The sequence below is a fragment of the Symsagittifera roscoffensis genome, chromosome 4, assembly GCF_963678635.1.
Source record: "Symsagittifera roscoffensis chromosome 4, txSymRosc1.1, whole genome shotgun sequence".
In the NCBI taxonomy this organism is placed as follows: domain Eukaryota; kingdom Metazoa; phylum Xenacoelomorpha; order Acoela; family Convolutidae; genus Symsagittifera; species Symsagittifera roscoffensis.
The window spans coordinates 23,553,492-23,579,219 of NC_087065.1; the positions used below are offsets into that span (position 1 = coordinate 23,553,492).

The window sequence follows — 25,728 nt, forward strand, 5'->3', positions numbered from 1 at the left end:
TACAAAGTTTTAAATACTTCTGTATATGGTCTCGATTGTAGTTTTTTGCGTTTTGAACGAGTTTCTCATTGGCGAGTGTATGTATACTTGGGCCTCGGTTTTCTAATAACATCACCGGACATCAGTCTCTCTACATTTATTTCGGCATTTTTTTTGATCATCTTTGAAACGTGTGATCAGCTTGGGGAGGGCGGGGTGCTTTGCCATTTCATGCCTCCAATGCATTGTTCGTACGAGGTTCACCGCTGAGCACCCGATTGAAAACGTTCCAATCGGCAATGTCAAATTCTGGTTTGACGCGTCTATTCCCTCGACAGGCACCAATATAGGGGTCTTCAAAATAGTCCGATAGACTCTGAAATTCCTCTGAGGGATCCTCTTTTCGGAGAGCCTCAAAAGCGAAAATAACGTCGTCAACGAGAACGAATGCCAAGCAAATCATTTTTTTGACATTCAGTCGAAACTCATCATCGTCCATGTACTTGCGCGTAAATCCAAGTTTTTGTACATTGCGCCATACTGCCTGGCCTAGATGGAAGAAACAGAATTGAATTTCTGTATCAGGCTGCATTTTCCTTATGGCGTTGCGAACAGCGGCTTCAAAATCAATGACTACTTTTTTTCCAAATTGCTCTAAGCAGCCAAAAAGTTTTTCACATGTGTCTTGGGTCTTGTTGGGCAGCAGAGCATACACCAAGGGTATAACTGCATTTTCGATTACACCATGAATAGTATAAATTTGGTAAAAGACATCTGGTGCCACTGAAATCAATGTTAATTGTGTAAATGGACAATCTAACTGCAAAAAGTAGGTGTTAAACGCGGTACTGGTTTGTGGTTGGACAATATTTTAATCGCAATTAGTTTATCTTTTAAAGAAGTTTAAGTTTCTAATTAGTTTCTACCAACTACCCAAATTACCTAATAGGCGGTTGCACCCTCCCCCGCCTAAGGCATGATGAGAATATCAGCGTAACTGTGTGGCCAGTACGTGGTAGGGGTGGTCAACCCTTTAACTCATATCCTTTTTGACCGCCTGTAAAACTCCCAATCTTGGTTCCACTTTCGCGTAAATTGGTTAACTTTTAAGTATTGTGCAGTTTTTTGTTCAGTTCGATTTTTGCTCAGGTACTATTCTAAAATTGGAAACATAATGAGTTGCATAAAATTTTATTATGTTTACGTACTTTTGTTTCTGTTAATTATATTTATTTTATGTGCATTTGAAATGAATTAATTATAAGTCGTCTAATGAAAGCATTGATGTTTTGCCGCATGTGAAAAGTTTTTGCGCGCACGTTTTAAAACTTTAAAACTGTCTGAATTGTCTTTGGCCGAATTGTCTCACTCATTTTGACTGAATTGCCTGAAATTGAAATAGGCGAAAAACAAGTTTTAAAAACAGAAAAAAAGCTTATATTCTAATTAGAAAAAAATGTTAATTTTTGTGCATGCAGCGGAGGGACCAACCAAAAATTGTCTAAAAACAAACAATGATTTTATTAAAATGAACAAATTTTTTTCAACGCTTCAAAGCAAAAATTCTGTAGTCTTAAAATTTGTCTAAAACTTGTCTCTTGACACAAAAATTTTTTGAACATTCTTTAACACCAATTGAAGCCCATCTGAAAACTTTTTTTTAGATGATACCAACCCGGGTCGAGATCCCGCCCAAAAACCGCTCAAGATTTGAGCGGTTTTCCAGCAAGATTTGAGCGGTTTGGGCGGTTTAAGCGGTTTTTTTTTGGAAAAATCGCTCAAACCGTGCTTAGAAAACCGCTCAAAAACCGCTCATTTCTTGCGGTGATTTTTGAACGGTTTTTCAAGCAAGATTTGAGCGGTTTTTGAGCGGTTTTTGAGCGGTCTTCCCGGGTCGAGGTCCCAGACTCACGTCCATACTTTCGCGACAAAACTTTGGCATGTCCAGACTTTCCAGACCAAAATTAGTTCAAAACTTAACAAACTTTGGCTCTTTTCCAGTTCCCCCCCCCTTTTCAAAATCAATTTTGAAAAGCTTATATAACATTGTCATATTGCAATGAAATTTGGCGTGGTTAAAAAATCGACAATTGTGAACAAATTTGTTCTTGATACTTAACAGCGTAACATCACGCATTTAGCCGTAATACACATATAAAACAAACATAAAACTCGGTGTTTTGAAAGGGGGGAAACTGGAAAAGAGCCCAAACTTTTAATGTTTGGATCAATGAGTTGACAAAAAACCAATTTCTACCTCCCACGCCCCCCCCCCCCCCCCTCCCCATACCACCATCATCGAAGTCGGCTCTTTTTCCTTCCCCCCCCCCAACTGCAAATTTTTACATGTAAATTTGTTGACTACATTGTTGAATACATTGACTACTCGTAAAACCACTCGTTACACTAATATATTGAAGGTCGTGTGAGGTGGGGGGGGGGAAAGGAAAAAGAGCTTCGAAGTCTTTTTGAGGTGCCAATAATGACGTCAAATGTTTTGCGCTTCAGAATGTTAGTCTATATTTCAGATGTTAGTCTACAGTTTCAGGGCAGCATGGCCTAACGGATAAGGCGTCTGACTTCGAATCAGAAGATTGGAGGTTCGAATCCCTCTGTGGTCGACTTTTTATTATTAAATCTTGCGCGGTTTTTGAGCGGTTTTTTTAGATAAACCGCTCAAAACCGTTCAAATCTTGCGCGGTTTTTGAGCGTTTTTTTTAGATAAACCGTTCAAAAACCGCTCAAACCGCTCATTTTGAAGCAAGATTTTGAGCGTAATTGTATAAAAAAACCGCTCAAATCGCTCAAATCTTGCTTCAAATTAGGTGAAAAATCTCGACTCGGGAATAAACCAATTCTACTAATTATTTATGATCACTGATTTTGCATGGGGAAATAAAGAAAAAAGTGGTCCCTCCCGCTGTATTAATTATTAATTTCAGAGAGTTTTTTGATAAACTTTTACTTTCGTAAGAGTTTATTTATTATGAAATTCAATTTTTGTTTTTTCAATTTTTTTAACTATTCAGCTAATCAAATTATGGTGCTTGATTACATTAGTTGGCAGATTCAAGTTCAATAGCTGGATCGCTTTTTTATACTTCGAACAATATTTGTAATTTATTTCAAAAGCCAAAGTCTGCAAAATAAAGGTACAAAAAATATCTAAGTAGCAAGTACAATTGATTTAAAATGAAATGACTAGATTATGCATTATAGTTCTAAAATTTAAGACGTATACTGTGCTCAAAATTACCATCTATTGTATAATATCACCCAACTTACGACTTGGAAGTGATAGATACAAATACAATTAAGAGACTGTTTTAAACTTAACTTAAATTATGCTTTTCACAAACGAAATTTTCGGCGTCAAAAAATCAAGTAAAAATGCTCACTTGATAAGAATTATTTTCATCCTTTACAAACAAAAACATTACGACTGGATGAGCAAAAAATTACATATTCCTAATGGTTCAAATGTTTCATTTGATAGTTTTTGGTACTACTATGATAGTGGTCCCTTGAAAATAACCAAATCCCTTGAGAATAAGACACTAAGAGCTCTTTAATCGTTTAATAATTATGATTACGTCATTCAGAAAGATGTCGCAGTATATTTTCAAACAAATTTCATGTTTTGTTACCTCTTAAAACCTCCCCCTCGCCATTGTAGGATTGAAATTTCAAAAAAACCGCCAATAGTGGGTTTTGATGACAAATAAGTCAAGCTAATTACATAGGTTGTTAAACCATAAAATAAAGTAAAGCGAGCAAATTTCAATATATAAACAATAGTGATTACAATTTCCAATGTGAAAAGTTTCTGACTGAACATATTTTGCAAGATTTATTGAAATGAATAATTTATGCACAAATTAGTTTTCGAAATTATAACATGCGAAATGCATGCGGGACCTGTCTACCATAGTTGCTTTTTCAAGGGACCACTCTATCATAGTAGTACCTAGTTTTTCAAAACGATCACCTATTTTTAAACTAATTTCGCCAAACTCAATCCATGCGAAGTAATCAGCTGTGAAAAACAAAAATAACACAGAGGCGAAGCGGTGCTTTGTAACACGAAAGCCGGTACAATTAGACATACTGCGGTTTAAATATAGAAAAAAGTACTCATGAGATGTCGATCCAATCTTCTCAAACACTTCCAGTTAACAAAAAACAGGCTTCTTCAGTGTTTGAACGAAGAATCCCAAGCACTAAATGCGCAAAATAACTGAAACTGAGTTGTTTTAAAGTGAATTTGTCAAATTATCCACTAATTCTGTTAGAATTTTTTTAAGCCTAAAGAAAAAGATTGGTTTTAATTTGATAGCATTTGCTAATCGCAAGCCTGAACATAACTTCTTTTTCGGATTAATGTTTTTAGTGATGATATTTGATGATGGAAGTAGTGCAAAACAATTTAAGCAAACTAAAAAAGTGCACTTAGTACAGTCAAAACAAATTTTACAAATTTCACTAATACTCACTTGGTCATGTCTGACGTGACTCTGAGAAAAGTCTTATAGTGGGACACTTTCTTCTTCTCTGTCTTGAGGGAGATCTCGTGTGCCTGGATCTCATTCGGCAGAATAACTCCACTAGAGGGCTCCACTGTCAAGTAATCCTGATCTTCCTTATTGATGCGCCACTCAAAACTAAACAGATGCATTAATAATGCGATTAAAGTGTTGCTGTGTAAATCGCAAAAAATGACCTGACTTCTTGTTTTCGCGTCGATAACCACTTCGATAGCCATTTCTGGTAACGGTGTTTATTGTTCCGACTTTCGTAACGAAAGTAACGGAATATTTGTGCTCGGGTGGGTTTTTTCTTCACTTTTTAACTAGCCATTTTTGACGGAATTTTTATATCATTCAAAAGGCATTGTTGTCCTGAGCTTAAATTTGAAAAGATATTTCACCTGTGATCATTTTTCGTAAAGTTAAGATTGCCATTTTGGCCCATTTGGAACAATTAACGCGCGATATATTTCGCGCTATTAACGCGTAAGCGGAGATTTAATCTATCTTAGAAATCGGTCCAAATCTATCACTTTGTACTTTATTTGGCGTGTGGGGGGATGATTTGAAAAAAAAATCTCAAATTTAAATTTTTTTTCTTCATTTTTTTATTACATTTAATTTTTTGCTCCATGTTATTTTTTGCTCCATAGATCTTAAAAGACAGTCGAAACAATCAGGGCTTCGCCCTGATACGAGCAGTCTTGTTGTTCCGACTTTCGATACGAAAGTAACGGAATATTTGTGCACGAGGTGGGTTTTTTTTTCTTCAGACAAATTTCGCTTTTTTAACTAGCCATTTTTGACGGAATGTTTCTATATCATTCAAAAACTATTGTTGTCCTGAGCTCAAAATTGAAAAGATATTTCACCTGTGATCATTTTTCGTAGAGTTACGGGTGTTTAAAGAATGCCATTTTGGCCAATTTGGGACAATTAACGCGCGATATATTTCGCGCTATTAACGCGTAAGCGGAGATTTAATCTATCTTAGAAATCGATCCAAATCTATCACTTTGTACTTTATTTGGCGTGTGGGGAGTTGATTTGAAAAAAAAATCTCAAATTTAAATTTTTTTTTTTCATTTTTTTATTACATTTAATTTTTTGCTCCATGTTATTTTTTGCTCCATAGATCTTAAAAGACAGTCGAAACAATCAGGGCTTCGCCCTGATACGAGCAGTCTTGTTGTTCCGACTTTCGATACGAAAGTAACGGAATATTTGTGCACGAGGTGGGTTTTTTTTTCTTCAGACAAATTTCGCTTTTTTAACAAGCCATTTTTGACGGAATATTTCTTTATCATTCAAAAAGTATTGTTGTCCTGAGCTCAAATTTGAAAAGATATTTCACCTGTGATCATTTTTCGTAGAGTTACGGGTGTTTAAAGAATGCCATTTTGGCCAATTTGGGACAATTAACGCGCGATATTTTTCGCACTGTTAACGCGTAAGCGGAGAGTTAATCCGTCCTAGAAATCGTTCAAAATTGGTTGAAAGAAGCTTATTTGCCATAATTGATTTGTTACAAGGAGCGAAATCTATCACTTTGTTGTTTATATTGCGCGTGGGGGGATGATTTTCACAAAAATCTCACAGTTTTAGGAAAAAAAATTTTTAATTTTATTTTATTACATTTAATCTTTTCGCATTATAACTGCTCCATAGACCTTAAAAGGCAGTCGGTACATTCAGGGCTTCGCCCTGATACGAGCAGTCTTGTTGTTCCGACTTTCGATACGAAAGTAACGGAATATTTGTCCACGAGGTGGGTTTTTTTCTTCAGACAAATTTCGCTTTTTTAACTAGCCATTTTTGACGGAATGTTTCTATATCATTCAAAAAGTATTGTTGTCCTGAGCTCAAATTTGAAAAGATATTTCACCTGTGATCATTTTTCGTAGAGTTACGGGTGTTTAAAGAATGCCATTTTGGCCAATTTGGGACAACTAACGCGCGATATATTTCGCGCTATTAACTCGTAAGCGAAGAGTTAATCCGTGTTAGAAATCGGTCCAAATTAGTTGAAAATAGCTTATTTGCCATTATTGATTTGTCACAAGGAGCGACATTTATCCTTTTGTATTTTATATCGCGTGTGGGGGGATGATTTTCATTTAAAAAAATATCAATTTTTAAGGGAAAAAAATTTCATTTTGTTTTATTTCATTTAATTTTCCATGTTATTACTGCTCCATAGACCTTAAGAGGCAGTCGGAACATTCAGGGCCTCGCCCTGATACAAGCAGTCTTGTTGTTCCGACTTTCGATACGAAAGTAACGGAATATTTGTGCTCGGGGTGGGTTTTTTTTTTCTTCAGACAAATTTCGACTTTTTAACTAGCCATTTTTGACGGAATTTTTTTTATCATTCGAACGGTATTGTTGTCCTGAGCTTAAATTTGAAAAGATATTTTACCTGTGATCATTTTTAGTAAAGTTATGGGGGTTTAAAGATTGCCATTTTGGCCAATTTGAGACAATTATCGCGCGATAATTTCGCGCTATTAACGCGTAAGCGGAGAGTTAATCCGTCTTAAAATCGTTCCAAATTGGTTGAAAGAAGCTTATTTGTCATAATTGATTTGTTAAAAGGAGCTAAATCTATCTTTTTGTACTTTAAATGGCGTGTGGGGGGATGATTTTCATAAAAATTTCAAATTTTAGAAAAAAAAATTCATATTATTTAATTACATTTATTTTTTTAATGTTATTACTGCTCCATAAAACCTTAAAAGGCGGTCGGAACATTCAGGGCTTAGCACTGATACGAGCAGTCTTGTTTTATTTGTGCCTAAAATAACTAACCAGCTCATGATTATTTACTGAATATTTAATAAATGGCATTACATGATCTTTACAAGTGTAGAAATAAGTTGGAGCTACAGAACAAATATATATTTTGAATTCATCTTTTCTTATTACTGAGTTTGTTTTAAGTTTCCTTTATGCTCTCTCAATTCATTTTAGTCTCTTTTATAGTTTTTTCTAATCTGAGTATTGGCTGAGAGGATTTAAATATAAAATCGAATTTTTGAGACATATTTTCTGGTAGCTCAAATAGTCTGGTGTAATCTTTCGCGCCAAACCTTGTTCACCTTATCGGAAAATTGCAAAACTCCTGAACTTACTTTAAAGGAAGGCGTGAATTATTTCTGAATGCGTATCGTTTCTGTACAATTTCTCCAGGGCACGTTGGCTTCATGAACACCATAGCCTGAAACAATAATCACTTACGAAGAAAATTCTAGAACGTTTCCTAAAAACTGTGCAAAAATAGAGAAAACTTCTTATGAGAAGAGCCGAATGCCCCAAAATTAAATTAGCTACTAAGAACTCAGTATAATGAAAAATGAATTAAATGAGCTGGAAAGCTAATCAGTTTTGGGCTGTTTGAAAAATGTTAATTCGTGGAAAAAATTCGCTACTTTGGTTCTTCTACCAAGAGAATAGCCTAGCCCTAGAACAAGGTATCCACTTACATTACTATCAACTAATAGTGCTGGCGAATCCACAAATGCAGAAATGGTGAAAGTCTTCAAATATTTTGCATTGTGGTTCACGTGACACTGGATGTTAGCCGAGTACTTCTGACATTCGTCTCCAGTGAACTTGATCACACATATCTGGACGCAATGAGGCAGAATGAGAGCTGCCTGAGGCCAGACTTCGAAGTGACCTTTGGGGTCGGAGTCGAAGTTGAAGGTCAAAGAAGTGGTTCCTCTGTTGACTAAGTGAATAGTTTGGTAGCTGGGAGTAGAAGATACGCACGGCGGCATCATCTGAAGAAATCGGTTGACAATAAAAACGCCGGAAAAAATTGTAAGCCAAAGCGCTTTAAGTTCTTCAAAAATGTTCTGGCTTTATACTTTTAGACTTTGCTACATATGTGACTTCACTAAAAACCAAATAAACAACATAAAACAAGGAAAATCAGTTAAATTTCCACAAAAAAACGGCTCCAAAGTCAACCTTCAGCATTTGAACTCGACTAACAAAAGAGATCGCGACTTTTTCGATACTACTTTTCAACATCCATTGATTCGCCGACAAGACCTAAAACACGTGCTTATTTTAAATTTTTCTGAGTTTTAAACAATTTCACGAAGTTTTGAAGCCGAACGGGAACGTACCGCAAGATTACAGACAAATATTTGTTTAGGAAGCATGGACAGCAAAAAATCGCATGAACAACCACATCACTCACAATTTTCTTGTTGGAAATATCCATGTCTGCCTTGAAAGTGTCCTTGATGGAGTTGAATGTATGGCCTATGGTCTCTATCAGGACACACCTGGGCAGAGTGACACACCGGGGGTCCGACACTAGTTCATGGTGTCTCATCACCTGAAAGGGAAGTAGGCGAAGTTGAAAAATGGTGTTCAAAATCCAAAGATTCAACTGGGGTGAAACTAATAATAAATCGGCCTAACCAAGCGAGGCTGAACATCTAGATGAATAAAATCTCTACTCTTTCCTATTATATGCCACGGAATTTACGCCAAGCCAACCAACCTGTTTGTTTTTTATCCTCACAGTTTTCCAAGGTCGCCTAAATAGCCAAAAATTGAAATTAATTATGAAAAAAAAACATTTTTTACCTTGAAGAAAGCGAATGCCTCCAGTTGTGTGCCGAAGAACTTGTCGAAGCCGTCTGGCCTGAAGAACACCCTGAATGACTGCGCCTTGAGAGGGGGGATGTCACACACCTGGGGTTCCACCCAGAACCCACTCTTAGAATTAACTCCTCCACTCGCACTCCAAGCTAGTGTCACTTTGGCCTTCGTGTTGTTCGTTATGTTCAAGGTCTGAAAAAAGTCAAGTAGCTAATTCAGCAAACGTTTTCAAATTGAAAGTCCGCATACTTTTACCTAAAAATTTATTTTAGTATTTAGATCGAATAATTAATTCTATTCCCAGAATTGATATCAAAACAAATGAGGTTTTTCTTCAGAATAATACAAAAATTTCTTTTTTATCCCAAACTTTCTTTAAAATTAGGAGATTTCTGATAAGCTGAGAGCGGCAACAGTCAGCTAGCTTTACGCTCTACAGTTCGGTAAAGATCACACGTAGCTAAACTATATCCTTTATCAAACTCAAATAAGTGTTTTTCTACTTTTGCTGGAATGTTAATGGTACAGGCAGGTTGCACTACCAGGGATAATTGTCCGTGACCTTCAGCAGCTCTCACCTGTTGCATTGGTTCATCAAAGTTAGTCACTCTTCCGAAATCGAACTTGTTTTTCTCTAAAGTGACAAACTTCTCCAGTTTCGGATCCTCTTTTCTGAACAAACTGGAGAATGGTTGACTAGATTGTGATGAGAATTCGGCCAAATCTGATTGGCTGACACGATCAGCTTCATTGCGCCAATCGAGAGCTCCAGATTTGGCTGAGATTTTATTGGCTGACAGCAGTTGCGTCAAATGCTGAAACAAACCAAAAACTTGTTTAGAGCAGACCGAAAATAAAAATCAACATTTGTAGCAGAAATTAGTTTTCTTTTTCAAAAGTTCTTGTCTTCAACCAATTTTCACTTAACGCAGTATGTAGAGTTCTAAGATCGCAAATCGAAAAAACTGCATTTAAATTTTGATAATTTGCATTTTATTGGTTCCTCTTAAAGAGCTGAACAGCTCTTAAGTCGCTCCTTTTGCGGCTCGTGGATAAATGATCAAACTGGAAAACGTAGCTTGCCTCTGGAGAGAGGGTTCCCATCCCATGTTGCATCTGTTTGTAGTGCCTGGAGATTTGAGTAGAAGTGATGGCAAGGGGTTTGAACTCCTCGCAATGGGCAACGCCATAAAGGTCCACAAAGAGGGAATCCTGCAAAAAAGGAAGAAAATTAGGGTTGTAAATGTCAATTTAAAGGAACGTTTTTATTGTATTATTGTCAAGCCTGGAGTTTTTCCATTTAAAGACACTGACCTATTTTAAGAATTCCCACCAAATTAATCATCTATTACAAAGAGAGCTCTCACCTGTTGGTTGATCAGCAACTGCAGTCTCCTGTAGCAGCCTATGGAGTGTGTCGGGGTGAAAGTAACACTCACACTCACTTGCTGACCTCTTTTCACCACCCCACTTCGAGGAGATACTGTGAATACACTGTCAGTCTCAAAATTGCCAGTGTTGAACTGAAACGAAGCAACCTATTCAATCCTGAAACTTAACAAACATAACCCACTAATCTGTTTGCACTCTAACAAAAAAAGGTTTTCCGTTCTCTCTTGAAAAGTTGAAAGTATTAAGGCATGTGTTGTTTTTTCTCGCAATTTCTGGAAACTCACTTAAGGCAAACTTACAGTGAATAAAAACCATTTAAGTCATGACTCAAAAAAAAGTGTAGACGAAATAGGTTTGAGCATAGGTTTTTTGCTGTTCAGACGATTTATCACAGTATTAAGAAGATGAAGAAGAATGACTGCTCTGCAAATCGGATGTTACACTTAACTTTCAAACGTTATTTAAGCTATTTTTGTCACTTTTGTTTTCTTTCATGCGAGGCTTATATTAATTAAATTTTATGCTTCAAATTTTATGATTAATTTTAATCTTCAAATATTATTACCCTTGCGATAGCAATGGTATTGCACTAGGGTACTAGACTTTTTCCCGTTAAACAACTTTGTTCACAGTACTAATTGAACTGGTGGTACCTTCGTTCATAATAAATTCCAATTAGGTAGTGTATCTTGCACACTTAGCCTGGCGGTAACGAATACGACTGGGATTGCACGAGGCCTATATTTATTAAATTTTATGCATGATGCTCTTAATCTTCAAATATTATTACCCCTGCGATAGCAATGGTATTGCAATAGGGTACTAGACTTTTCCCGTTAAACAACTTTGTTCACAGTACTAATTGAACTGGTGGTACCTTCGTTCATAATAAATTCCAATTAGGTAGTGTATCTTGCACACTTAGCCTGGCGGTAACGAATACGACTGGGATTGCAAAAATCTTGGGTTCGAATCTGACCAGGACCAGTTTTTTAAAACCGGTTAATGTTTCGGTTCAAAAATTTCGGCCAATTATTTGCCTGCTTATGTGTTGTTGGCTCAGTTGCCACGTCTAAGACTTATTAATTTTAGCTGTAAACAATTTTAACTGCAGTTGTGTTTAGCATTTTGAAAATCCGACTGAACCGTATTTGCTTTTCACATTGCTTGTAATTTTACGAGCTCGATTTGTTAAAATTTCATTCTTTAAAAAATTTTCTGAATTTCATTTCGGCATGAAAGGTTTCTTCTTAGATTTTTTCGTCTTTGTGAACGCTTGAAAATTATAATGTCAAATACAATCAACCATCCGGCACATCTGGCGTAGAAGTACAACAACTGCTTGAGACGGCAAAGATTTGCTGTTCAAATCTGGCCGGGCCCTTTTTTTTTTTCGCAAACTACGGTTTTTTTTAATTTTTCGTATTATCGTCCATCTGTTCATTTTGTTTGCTTAGATTCCGTAGCTGAGGGTTCAGCTTTATTTCAAGTTGCTCTAACCCCCATGCTTGAAACGACAAAGCCCGGGAGCTTGATTCCAGTTGAGACTTGTTTTTCTTGCAAATAGAAAGTTTTGGATAATTTAGTTTGTGTGTCTGCTTATTTTTGTCTGTATCGCAGAAAAGACTATTTTTGAAAAGCTGGCTTCTGCATAGCATTCCCGAAGCTCCTGGTAGAGTTTCGAATGGTGCAGGCAATTTTGTTTCGGATATTTTGGGCTTTGGTTGCTATCATTATTGACAAAAACGACTTTTCGAATTTTTTTCCATTTGATTTTCATAGTCATTCATATTTGTATCAAAAGTGGTGCGAAACTCAGCTTTGCCTCGGTGTTAGAATTTCATATTGATTCCAAATGTTTTAGATTTCTCAAAACTTTGTTTTTTTTTGTGGTACTTTTTCTGAATTTTTGCGATTTTTTTTACAACCTTGCAAATTACTTCGATTATTTTGTGATTTTTCCCTTACTTACAGGAACGCAATGAATGGAAGCCTATGATAGACCAGGTTTTGCAAAAAGGGAGTGCCGTTAGTCAAGTTCCAAGAGTTTCTCCAGCCTTTTTTTAAACAAAACTTCCTTTTTTTGTCGGATCACTTCCATTTTAGCTAGGAAAATCAAATAATGAATTTTTAAAACAGCCCATTTATGTTCAAGATTCTAGGTAATTCTTTTCTATTTATTTGCTAAGTTTTTGATAATTTTTGAGTTTTAGTCGACAATCTTTTCAGCATTTTTGCGTTTATGCAAACTTTTTCGATTTTGTCTTAAAGGAAAGCAATGATTGGAGACTTCTATTATAAAAGAATCAACAATCTATAATATTATATAATTGCAAACTTTCAAAAATGTATCCTATAGTTTCACTAGATCTCAAAAAACCCGCCTGAGTTGAAATATTTTATTTGCATCTATGGCTTCCTGGCCGTTTTCTTTATGAGAGGATACATTTTTAGAAGTTTGCCATATATTTTTGAACTCAGCTTGAATACGACTGGGATTGCACGAGGCCTATATTTATTAAATTTTATGCATGATGCTCTTAATCTTCAAATATTATTACCCCTGCGATAGCAATGGTATTGCAATAGGGTACTAGACTTTTCCCGTTAAACAACTTTATTCACAGTACTAATTGAACTGGTGGTACCTTCGTTCATTATAAATTCCAATTAGGTAGTGTATCTTGCACATTTAGCCTGGCGGTAACGAATACGACTGGGATTGCAAAAATCTTGGGTTCGAATCTGAACAGGACCAGTTTTTTAAAACCGGTTAAATTTTCGGTTCAAAAATTTCGGCCAATTATTTGCCTGCTTATGTGTTGTTGGCTCAGTTGCCACGTCTAAGACTTATTAATTTTAGCTGTAAACAATTTTAACTGCAGTTGTGTTTAGCATTTTGAAAATCCGACTGAACCGTATTTGCTTTTCACATTGCTTGTAATTTTACGAGCTCGATTTGTTAAAATTTCATTCTTTAAAAAATTTTCTGAATTTCATTTCGGCATGAAAGGTTTCTTCTTAGATTTTTTCGTCTTTGTGAACGCTTGAAAATTATAATGTCAAATACAATCAACCATCCGGCACATCTGGCGTAGAAGTACAACAACTGCTTGAGACGGCAAAGATTTGCTGTTCAAATCTGGCCGGGCCCTTTTTTTTTTCGCAAACTACGGTTTTTTTTAATTTTTCGTATTATCGTCCATCTGTTCATTTTGTTTGCTTAGATTCCGTAGCTCAGGGTTCAGCTTTATTTCAAGTTGCTCTAACCCCCATGCTTCAAACGACAAAGCCCGGGAGCTTGATTCCAGTTGAGACTTGTTTTTCTTGCAAATAGAAAGTTTTGGATAATTTAGTTTGTGTGTCTGCTTATTTTTGTCTGTATCGCAGAAAAGACTATTTTTGAAAAGCTGGCTTCTGCATAGCATTCCCGAAGCTCCTGGTAGAGTTTCGAATGGTGCAGGCAATTTTGTTTCGGATATTTTGGGCTTTGGAAGCTTTCATTATTGACAAAAACGACTTTTCGAATTTTTTTCCATTTGATTTTCATAGTCATTCATATTTGTATCAAAAGTGGTGCGAAACTCAGCTTTGCCTCGGTGTTAGAATTTCATATTAATTCCAAATGTTTTAGATTTCTCAAAACTTTGTTTTTTTTTGTGGTACTTTTTCTGAATTTTTGCGATTTTTTTTACAACCTTGCAAATTACTTCGATTATTTTGTGATTTTTCCCTTACTTACAGGAACGCAATGAATGGAAGCCTATGATAGACCAGGTTTTGCAAAAAGGGAGTGCCGTTAGTCAAGTTCCAAGAGTTTCTCCAGCCTTTTTTTAAACAAAACTTCCTTTTTTTGTCGGATCACTTCCATTTTAGCTAGGAAAATCAAATAATGAATTTTTAAAACAGCCCATTTATGTTCAAGATTCTAGGTAATTCTTTTCTATTTATTTGCTAAGTTTTTGATAATTTTTGAGTTTTAGTCGACAATCTTTTCAGCATTTTTGCGTTTATGCAAACTTTTTCGATTTTGTCTTAAAGGAAAGCAATGATTGGAGACTTCTATTATAAAAGAATCAACAATCTATAATATTATATAATTGCAAACTTTCAAAAATGTATCCTATAGTTTCACTAGATCTCAAAAGACCCGCCTGAGTTGAAATATTTTATTTGCATCTATGGCTTCCTGGCCGTTTTCTTTATGAGGGGATACATTTTTAGAAGTTTGCCATATATTTTTGAACTCAGCTTCGCCACAGTGTAGGAAAGAAAAATGATAACTCTGAATGTGAGTTTTTCAAGGTATCTGATATCAAACGGAGAAAAATCTACCCTCCCAGAAACGTGGTCAAAACAAAAATTGCAAAAAATGAAGGCAGAATCTTTTACGATTGATTTCCAGTTCTTTATATGCGTAGAATATCAAACGCACTTCCATACAGATAGAAGTTATTTAAATCGATTCACATTGTATTTAAACCCCAGAAAAAGCGATTGATAATGAAAATGGTTCCAGATATCTGAACCACTTCTGTTCCAACTATTGAAAGTGGTGAAGAACTGTATCTTCGGGTGCGTTTTAGCTTTTCTCTCACGCAAAATCAGGCACAACAAATAGACCATGGATTGAGTGAAATGAAATATCAGCAAAGGAAGCATGTTAAGCTAACAGTTCGAGCAAAAAGCGCTCAATTAAGCTTTAAATTTTAACTTTTTAGCTTTTCAAAGAAATCAACTAAATTTTGCAACTTTTAAAACAAGTTTTTTAATTTTGAAAAACAAAATTGATTTCGTTTCTATTGGTTAAACATGTTTTAAAAATTGTCGGAACATTAAGTAACTGATTACTATAGATCACTTTAGATCTTAAACAGAAAACTCTGAGTCAAATTAGGGTGGTCAAAAATAATTTCACACCTTTATACCTTTATAGCCATATTTATGCTCAAAGCCCGTTCATATCTTACCATCATATGCCACACCCAGTAGCGTTCCGAGGGGAAGTGTGGCTAACCCCCCCCCCCTTCAGTTCTGGTTGCCAAATTTTTCCAAAGGGTCTCCCTTTGGTATAACTTTACGACATTCATTTTTGGCTGACGAACCTCAAAACTTTCTAAAGGCGCCTTGGGCGCCAATATAACCAATTTTAAGGGGAGGGGGAGGGAGCGCGTCAAAAAAAAAACGATTTTTTTTTGTCGAAATCTTCTAAGAAGTGCCCAAAAATACCGCTTTTTGAAAAGTTTGTCTGAAAATTTGTGGCAAAATAGGGTCCTTATAGTATTTTCGGAGAGCTCGGAAAATTAAAATGGCCAACCTAAAAAATACGCTTATAATTATAGATATTTATTTGACCTACTAAGAGTTTCTGTGAGCAATGCAAGTCTAATTTTCCGCTACTCAAAATGTAAGCCTTATCTTGTTGCAATCAATACAATAAAGAAAAATCGCAGTGCAATCGCGAATGATTAGAAGTATTCCAACTTACCTGAAAATGAGCTGGAAGATAAGCTTCGTTCGTCAAATTCACTGTCAGTGTCTTCGATTGCCCAACTTTGTCAACAACTCCGAAATCGATACTGGTGCTACTAAGTTTAATGGCCGGACCTTTGCCCCGTCCGATGCACTTGACAATTGTCCTTGAGAGCTGGCCAAAAGGAGTAATCGCAAAATACTCTATATGTTGGTGCCCACTTATTATTGGTTGGTATGTGAATTTAATAGCAGTTTTGCCTTGGGCCGCAATTTGTCCCGAAGCTGATGGGCAAAAGAAAAACCTGTCAATTTCGCGTCCAGAATTCAATTGAGAAACAGTAAATGAAGCGTTGATGTTTGTCGTATTAAGAATTTCTAATGATTTCGTTGCAATTGATCCAAAATCTACATCACCAAAGTCTAGAACTTCGTCTGGTAACATGTAATCCATAAATTTATTTGACTGATTTTCACTTGATGAAGACAAATCGCTCTTCAAACTGACATAAGGGTACTTTCCAATCCCCTCCAGTTTAAGTTGCTTCCATTTGTTGTCGCCGAAAACAAGCACAGCCTGTCCGTCGTAAACACCGGCAACATCTGGACTAAACTTGATCTCAATTGGACAAACTCCGTTCTCTTTAAGTATCCCATCTGAAGGAGTGACGCTGAACCCTTGAGGAAGTTTCCATTTGAACGAAAGAATGAATGAACTGAAACATCACTCATTGGGACTAAATTCATTATTTATGGTACAAACGTTAACAAAGAAGCTTTGCATCTTTTGCATTTCATTAAAAGCAAAGTGAAAGCATCACAAAACAAAAAATGAAAAAAATGTTTTCACTCGTTAGGTCAATTGTTTTGGGAAACTTGATACCCAAAACCCACAACAATTGAATTAAAGAACGACATTGATAAACAGACACAGAAGCTAGGCTGCACTTTGCAAACACAAGCTAAAAAATGACCAAAAGAGCGCTAAAATTGCCTGATACGCACTACAAATGAGCACTAAAAATAAGTCGAAAAAGGGAAATAGCTGACTACTGTACTCGAAACCGGGTTCAAAATGTTTAAACAAATTTTACACTGAATTGCTCGCCAACGAAACTTTGCAAAAAAGTTGAGCACAAACTTGTGCGACTTATGTCGAGAAAACTCGAATTATACCAAAAAGTTTTCCTGGCGAAATGGTAATTTTACACACAGAAGTTAGGCGGAGCTTCAGTCGAAAATCAGGAATCTAAAAAATTATCAACTAACAATTCGCTTAGAAAAAAAAATAAAAAACTTAACGCACAGGCGAAGCAGAGCTTTGCGTCACTTGTGATGCAACTCAAACGTAGAAAATGAGGCAGGTCGGAAAACATCTACATTATAGATGTAGCTACAAAAATTTCGATATGGTTAATTGAGCATTCAGAAAAATTGCTCGAGCGCTACCTGTGCCGACCAAACTTGGGTAGACAATCATTGAAGCTGGGCAAATGATCCAGCGATTTTGGTTGGCAAGATGCTAGCCCGAAAAAAAATCTTTTTTTTCTCCATTTTTTCCGACTTTCGAAGAAAGTGAGGAATATTTATGCTTGGTTGTGTTTTTTTATTCAGTCAATTTTCGACTTGTTAACTAAGCTTTTTTGACTACGCGTTTTAAAGCATCTGGAGATATTGTTATCCTAAGCTCAAATTTAAAAAGATATTTTACCTGTGATTATTTTTCGTAAAGTTACGGGCGTTTGAAAATTGCTAGTTTTGTCAATTTGGGATAATTAAAGTGCGGTATATTGCGTACTTATCGCACGCGTAAGAAGCGAATTAATGCGTTCCAAATTGAATTGAGGCCAGCAATTTAATCCTATTATCACACTACGAGACGCTAAAATTAAATAAGAAATTTAAATGAGTTTTTTTACATAGCGTGTGGGGGTTAAAATGAAGAAACAATGAAAAAACCTACTTTTTTTCTCAATTATATTGTCAATTGTTCAACCAAAACTTTTAAATTGGCCCTAAGTGCAGTCGGAACATTCGGGACTTTGTCCTGACATACGAGCAGTCTTGTTTTTTTTAAATTTGCCCTGTCCTACTCAATGCAGAACCAACCGCGGGAGAGGGTGTCAACCATTTTACCAATCCCACCTTGAGGCTGTGGATGACAATGAAACCCCTCCAACCGTGACCGAAATGGTGACCAAACGCAGGACCCTCGTTTTGAGACCCGATTGCCTTGCCCAAATCGGCCACGGCTGCTCGAAAAAAATATTTGTTACCATTTGATAACGCTTGCTAATAACATGCGCAAACAGGACCGGAATGAAAATCCAAACTTCTGTCCGCTCAGTTTTTGTACGGTTTCTTCTACTATACTAGAATTACCGCATAAAATATTTCAAGAAATTTAGAAACAATGAGATTGAAATTAGTTAATAATGAGAATAAAATTGAAAAAATTACCTCAAGTTTTTGATGGTAAATTTTAATGACACGGAATCCTTGACAGCGCAGTAGCTAAAGTTCAGTTGATCTGGAATCTGTATATCGGCATCCGGAAGAATAGCTTTTATGGGGATGGAGAACTTCTTGTTCTAAAATATTCGAGAAAAATTGTTCAAAGTAATTGAAATCAAAGTGTTACAAAGTCCTTTAATCTAGAAAAACCTTTTGGTTTCAGAGTAAAGCAACCATTGAAAAAATATTTGCTATAATTATAAAATATCTGCCTCTATGATCATGTTGAAAATTTTTCTATTACCTTAGCGAAAATTTCAGCAAATTTTTATAGGTGTCAGATCGAGATCCAAAAAATAAACCTAAATAAATTTAATATGTCTCAATTTCGCTATGATGATCAACAATGGCGTTTTTGAGTCTAACCTTTGTTTTAAATTCAATTTTGTCCTCATACTGCTTGCTCTCTAAGGGTTTGAACACAATAGGCATGGAGTAAGTCGTCCCAGGATTCAAGGTTACGGCTTTGGGATAAACCAAGGTTCCAAAGACTTGGCTATGGGGCACACTGAAATTTACAAGATAAAAAAATTTATATATTCCTCTAGATATTTGAAAGACATAATTGCTTAGACTAACAGAAAGTCGATTTTCTTTTTATCGTATGCTACATTCTTTAGTACGACTTTCTTTGTGTACTCTCCCCCTGGTCTCCATGAAGCCCAGGTAAGCCCTTGGGTGACTTCCAAGCCATCTACAGTCGGATTGCGCGAAGTGACGTGCACGGCAGCCATCTCTCGTACTACATTATTGAACTAAAAAAGTGATTTTATGGTATTTATCTTCAATCCAGCGACTGATCCCCGGTCGAATCATTTAATTTTAAACTAGTTTCAAGGCAGATTTAATGGGTTTGCACAGTTTACGGGCAGAACGCTAGCAATATCCTGTCTAGGAAAATTCGGTTTGAAGAGATTCCGACTGTTATCGCACAAGAGACGAGCGTTTTGGAAAGGGAATTGATTGTTAACTATTGAATCTCGGCGTTGTTGCTCTGGCCATCAAAAATGGGGAGGAACTTTGTATTCGAGTGTTCTGTTTTTTTGTTTTTCAAGCAAAATCAGGTACCATAAATAATCATCGGAATGGGTCGAATGATCTATCAAATTAAAGCTCTTTCAGCTTCAATTTGAACGATATTGAAAAAGTTTTCAAAAACTTGTCCCAATGTGAGGAAAACTGGTTTAAAAGGCAATTTCGAGAAGTAAGGCAAGTGAGCAGGCTTACTATGGAAGGATAAATTTTGTGATGTTCTTGAAAACTTAGTTTTACTCCAAAAAGTAGTATTTTTTGCAAAAAGAACGCAAAAAAACACAATAAGTTGAAAAAAAACTTTTTCGTAGATTTTTTAAGATTATGGTCGGAACATTATGTGCTACTTGCACAGAAACCAGCTATCCTTGTTTATAACGCCATTTGATGTTCGTACAAGCTTGAATTTTCACTTATAATGACTGCCTTTGAGGGCTCAAAACCACTCAGACATTTGTATAGAATCATGATGAAGTCGAATATGCCTAAGTTCGAAAATGGGCGCCGGACATCAAGCCGGCGGGACTTAATTTTGAACAATTTCTCAATTTTAAGAGCTATGTTTTAAAGAATTTCTCAATTTTATGAACTTTCTGTACAAATTTTTGATTTTTTCATTTATTTTGAGCATCTAATTCATGTTTGGGTCTTTCCCATTATAGCCCTCTAGCCTACTAGCGAAAAGGGCTCAAAACCACTCAGATATTTGTAAAAATTTTTGATGAAGTCGAATATACCTCAGTTCAAATATGGGTGCAGGACATCAAACCGACGATACTTCAAGCCCAATCGTGAAATTAGGGACTTCAGGCCAAGTATTTTGTCAAAAAGTCATGAAATATAATTTATTTGAAAACTGTTTCGAAGGATTTCTCAATTTTATGAGCTTTCTGTAGAAGTTATTGGGTTTTCATTTGTTTTGAGCCTCTAATTCATGTCTGGATCTTTCATATTATAGCCCCTACAGCCTAGTAGCAAAGAAATTATAGCCCCTCCAGTTTGTCTTTTTTATTCACTTTAAAATAACTGTTCTGCTTTCATTCGTGAATGCATTCATTCAAGTGTGTATCCATATTTTATTAGTACTGAACTTAGCGCTGCAAAGAATTATTAGTCATGCAAAAATAAACAATATTGTTCGTAAGAAGGCACAGCCCTGAGTATTCCGACTAACCTTTAAGGTCTAGGGGGAGCAGTGTTTGTTTTTAAAACATTGATAACGTTCAAAAAATTAACAGATCAATTATGATAAATAAGCTTCCTTCAACCAACTTGGAAGGACATCTAAGACGGATTAAATCTCCGCTCCCGTGCTAATAGCGCGACTTATATCGCGCGTTAATTGTCACAAATTGGCCAAAATTGCAAATTTTAAACCCTATAAATTAGCATGTCTAAGTTATTTAATGAAGGTGCTATAATTTACTGGAGGCTACAATGGGAAAGACCAACAGCGGATTAAGGGGGCGGGGGAGGGGGTTGGAGAAAGCGCTGGGCGGACGCCCCTCTCAGGAATTCGACTCGTAAGACCATTTCAATTGTTTTTGAACTAATGCGATTGATTTTTTGTTCTAAGATAACCACCATATCCATGATTTTGACCCCCAAAAACAATACCGCAACTGCATGTCGCAAAAAACTGCACACAATCTATCAGGCTTTAAAAGAAAAGTGTTCGACGACAGAAGACCGGATCATATGTGCTCTGTTACGTGTTCAAATGAGATATAAAAAAGGACGGTTTTTGTGTTTGTTTTTTAAATTTTTTGTGACATGGTGAATTTTCAAAAAAATTTAGAGAAACGAATTTTTATCTTCATTATAAAATTAAAATGGCAGAGAGCTTCTTTCTATCATCTTGCTTTTTTTTTCTTGATGTTATGACTTTTTCAAAACTGAATTTGTGTCATCTTTTCCTTTCCACCTTGTTTTCACAAGCATCTGCTGAGCCAATGATGTTCTGACAAATTTAGAATGAAACGATCTTAAACAATCGATGTATCATACATTTTCTTCTCTTCTAATTTTTCTGATTTAAAGATAAAGAAATTTCAGGTCGAATATGAACGGAGTTGTCTGTATATTTGTCTCTCTAGTTGCCTTGGTGTTTGCCTCAGATGTTATTGAACTGTCTGATTCAACTTTTGAGTCTGTGATTGAAGAGAAAGAAATCATTCTAGTCGAATTTTTTGCGCCTTGGTAAGTTATTTGATTACGTCTCATGGCATAATTCCCAAATGGCATAAAAATGAAAAATTTCCCAAATGGCATAAATTTCATGCAACAGTTGCATTGAAAAAGTCGAGAGCAACTTTTTTTGTGAAAAATGTGAGGAAATTAGTCAAATTGTCAATTCAAATTTTGATTGACATTTTATCTGGAAAAATTGTAGAATTTTTTTTATCAAAAGCGAAAAGCATAAGATTGCGGTTATTGATAAGCTTCTTGTGTTCAAACGCATAAAATTTGTTTGGAAGCAATTAATTCCAAATATTGCTCACATGATTTCGTTTTTGGCAAAATATTAGAATCAGAAACTGAGAGAAAACGTTTGACTTACAATGAAAACTTCGAATTTATGCCATTTGGGAAAAGTTTTTTTATGCCATTTGGGAATTATGCCATTTGAGAAGTTACCAGTTATTTCAAAGCTAAACGACTACAATTGTGCTTCATGCATTTGTCCCGAGGTTAAGTATCTGGGGAATCACCGAAAAGAATAGTAATCTCATTATATCGGGTTTGACTTTCAAAAACTCAGTGTTGAATCGTTTTTGCTCTAGTTCATCTGAATCTAATAGCTGTTGGACACTTGATGGACATCCAAATTGTTGAATATTAAGCACTTCACTAATCTGAAGTTCTGAGGAAAATTTATCAGTACATTTTACTGATTTGATGCAATGAATTTTTTACAGTAATCGATCTGTTCTATCTCGTTAAATTTTTAGGTTTTGTTTTATTTGCTTTAATTTATTACTTTTTACCAGGTGTGGTCATTGTAAAAAACTTGCCCCAGAGTATGAAAAGGCAGCTACAGCTTTGCTGAAAAATGATCCTCCAATTCCTCTGGCAAAGGTAAATCAAGCTTTTGTTTCTTTTACGGACGTATTTCGCAATCTGAAATGTTAGTTCAACGGTGCTTGATTAGGTTGACTGTACTGAAGCCGGTAAAGAGTCATGCTCAAAGTTTGGTGTCTCAGGATATCCAACCTTGAAAGTTTTTAGAGGAATTGAAAATATCGAAGACTACAGTGGTCCACGGGAAGCAAGTAAGTGCCATTTGAAAGCTCATAAGATTTGCGTTTCTATACTAGTGGACAAATTAAGCGCAAATTCTAGATTTTACTCTGTTAAATGCCTTTTCTCAATGTACATTTTGGACAACATTTCCTTTGAAATTCTGTAAAATTTCTACATTGACCCGAGAGCAAATGATCAGGGCTAACATCAATGAAAGTATCAATATTTGGTTTCAACGACGTTCAGCGGGGCACTGCAGCATGTGTCCGCGAGACTCTGGTGGTGGAAGTCGATGACCCGATTGGCGCTGACTTCCGGCGATAAACAAGTTCAAACTGTTTTAATCTCCATTTAAAATGTTGCTTTTCATATGACTCTGGTGCTTATTTTTACCATTTCAAACTTTTTTTATATGTGTCTGAATTCACATTCTTTTCTCTTCAATTAAATAAATTAAGTGTTCGGCTTTTGATAGATTATAATGTGTTAATACTACATGCCATTTTTAGTACTTTTAATTTCCTGTTGATAATCAAATTAAGATTGATCAAAACTTTCATATGTAATCCGGGTCTGAAAATGCCAGTTTTCCTCATCTGCACTAAGTATTGCATCGTAATGAAATCTTTCTTGAATGAGCGGAGAAAAAAAAAATTCATGCAACGTGAAACATTCTCAGCGAGAAAAAGGAAACAATCAATGTGAAGTTCTTACTAAATTCAGACGTTTGTTACTTATTCACGCGGAGTAAAAAAACCTAGTGCAGATGAGGAAAACTGGCATTTTCAGACCCGGATTACATATGAAAGTCGTTGAAACCAAATATTGATACTTTCATTGATGGCAGCTTTGATCATTTGCTCCTGGTCTATGTATAAAATTAGCTGAACTTCAAAGGAAATGTCCAGAATGGACATTGAAAACAGGCATTTCAGAGAGAAAAATCTTTAATTTGCGCTTAATTTTGTCCAATAGTGTATCACTAATTGTATACATTATATTTTAAATGTTTATTCAAGTGTTTCGCTTGATTTTTGCATCACCAGGATTTAAAATTTGACTTTGATTTTAGGTGGTATCATTAGTTACATGAAATCGAAAGCAGGGCCAGCAGCTAAGGAATTGAAGACTGTAGAGGATCTTACAAAAATACAGGCTTCAGATGAAGTTTATATCATCGGCTTTTTCAAGGAAGGTTCATCACTCAGCTCAGCTTTTGCATCTGCTTCAAACAAATTGCGAGATAACTTTAAGCTGGCGCTTACAACAAGTGAAGAGGTAATCAAAGCAGCATCCGCGACTGCGGAGACAGTGACACTCTACAGACCAAAGAGGTTGATCACGAAATTGGAAGAAAGCTCTGTAACTCTTACTGATGCTTCCGCCAATTCCGCCCAAATTTCGAGTTTTGTCAAGGATAACTTTTCTGGATTAACTGGACACCTTACACCAGATAATGGTCCGTTTTTCAAGAAACCACAATGTGTCGCTTACTACCAGGTTGACTATCTTCGAAATCCTAAGGGGACAAACTACTACCGCAACAGGTTTGTGAGATTCACCGTAATTTGTTTTAACTGAAACGTATCGGCTGTTAAGCACAGTTGGTTAATTGATAGGGTAATGAAGGTTGCAAAGAAATTCGAAGGCAAATTAACGTTCGCAGTGGCCTCGAAAGAAGATTTCAGCGGTGAACTTGGTGAAATGGGAATCGAGAGCAGCAGCGAAGACGTGAATGTAGTCATCTGGAGCGAGAAGGGACAGAAGTTCAGAATGGACCCTAGTATTACATTCAGTATGGAAGCGTTAGAGAAGTTTGCGCAAGATTATCTTGATGGAAAGATCGAGCCTTACCTCAAATCTGAGGAACCACCGGCAGACAACTCAGGGCCAGTCAAGGTTAGCTGTATTTAAGAGTTTTTATCGGCAAAATCGTTTAAAAACGCATTTTTATCAATTAGTACCGTGATTTAAAAACACTATATAACAGCTTTAATCTAAGTTGTATTATTAAATTTTTAAGCCATTTGGGAAAACTATCTACGAGCCTAGAGATTTTGGTAAAGTAATGTGCAAGTAAAAGAAAAGTTCCGATTCCGATGTTGAATTCTTAGTTGAATTTTGTTAAATCATCAAAAGTCAAGTGCCGGAGTTAGTTTTGTCGATACTTTGCCGTAAATAAGAATGATGATATTGTATTTTGTTTTTCTCTTCATTTTTTGAAGAAAACAGTTGTCGAATATGTCTAAGTTACTATCACCATCGAATTTGCCTTAGTTCTGCAAATGCGAGGACGCGATACACCAAACCTCCAGGTCGGAAGTTCGACTCAGGCAAATGGCAAAAGTTTTTCGAGCCGTATTTTCATTTTGGATTCGGACAATTGAAAATGGGGAGGAACTTTGTATTCGGGTGTGGTAGTTTTTTTTCTCTCAAAATCACTATTACTATCACCATCGGCTAAGTTACTATCACCATCGAATTTGCTTTAGTTCTGCAGATGCGAGAACGCGATACACTAAATCTCCAGGTCGGAGGTTTGACTCAGGCAAATGGCAAAATTTTTCAAGCCGTATTTTCATTTTGGATTCCGACAATTGAAAATGGGGACGAACTTTCTATTCAGGAGTGTTAGTTTTTTTTTCACTCAAAATTAGGTACATAAAATAATCTTCGGAATGGATCGATTGGGTTATCATATAATAAAGCCCTTTAAATCATGATTCGAACTACTAAAATTTTGAAAAGTTATCCCTGTATTGAGAAAAAACAGGTTCAAGTCGGATATGCTTAAGTTCTAGTTAAGAGTAATGAACGTAGTGAACTTAAATAGGTCTTGGTGATTTTTTTAAGGAAAAGTCTTAAACTGCTCTAGTAACTACAGATGTGCATTCATACATATTAATGGTTTTATGAATGCACTTAGGTATATGTGCACTTTTTGAGTTCAATT

The 25,728-nt window shown here is 35.9% G+C and overlaps 2 protein-coding genes across 4 annotated transcripts in view; one reads left to right on the forward strand and one right to left on the reverse strand.

The window, feature by feature from the left end:
- Positions 1-25,728, forward strand: part of LOC134843554 (protein disulfide-isomerase A3-like) — a 494,465-nt gene that overhangs the window by 463,524 nt on the left and 5,213 nt on the right. For 2 of the 3 annotated variants that reach the window (XM_063859671.1, XM_063859673.1), the window contains exons 2-6: positions 21,586-21,731; positions 22,523-22,610; positions 22,684-22,804; positions 23,848-24,322; positions 24,395-24,674. In XM_063859671.1, coding sequence (XP_063715741.1) covers positions 21,595-21,731; positions 22,523-22,610; positions 22,684-22,804; positions 23,848-24,322; positions 24,395-24,674 — 1,101 coding nt within the window. In that variant the 5' untranslated portion in view covers positions 21,586-21,594. Of the gene's footprint in view, positions 1-21,517; positions 21,732-22,522; positions 22,611-22,683; positions 22,805-23,847; positions 24,323-24,394; positions 24,675-25,728 lie in introns of those variants that run through there. The other variant, XM_063859670.1, reaches the window with a different exon arrangement.
- Positions 1-25,728, reverse strand: part of LOC134843552 (cilia- and flagella-associated protein 65-like) — a 340,046-nt gene that overhangs the window by 35,980 nt on the left and 278,338 nt on the right. Inside the window, exons 2-13 of the mRNA XM_063859668.1 lie at positions 19,080-19,253; positions 18,867-19,008; positions 18,447-18,577; positions 16,003-16,702; positions 10,490-10,645; positions 10,206-10,334; positions 9,701-9,937; positions 9,108-9,314; positions 8,713-8,853; positions 7,988-8,287; positions 7,637-7,722; positions 4,473-4,640 (exon numbers count right to left, since the gene is read on the reverse strand). Coding sequence (XP_063715738.1) covers positions 4,473-4,640; positions 7,637-7,722; positions 7,988-8,287; positions 8,713-8,853; positions 9,108-9,314; positions 9,701-9,937; positions 10,206-10,334; positions 10,490-10,645; positions 16,003-16,702; positions 18,447-18,577; positions 18,867-19,008; positions 19,080-19,234 — 2,552 coding nt within the window. The 5' untranslated portion in view covers positions 19,235-19,253. The remainder of the gene's footprint in view (positions 1-4,472; positions 4,641-7,636; positions 7,723-7,987; positions 8,288-8,712; positions 8,854-9,107; positions 9,315-9,700; positions 9,938-10,205; positions 10,335-10,489; positions 10,646-16,002; positions 16,703-18,446; positions 18,578-18,866; positions 19,009-19,079; positions 19,254-25,728) is intronic.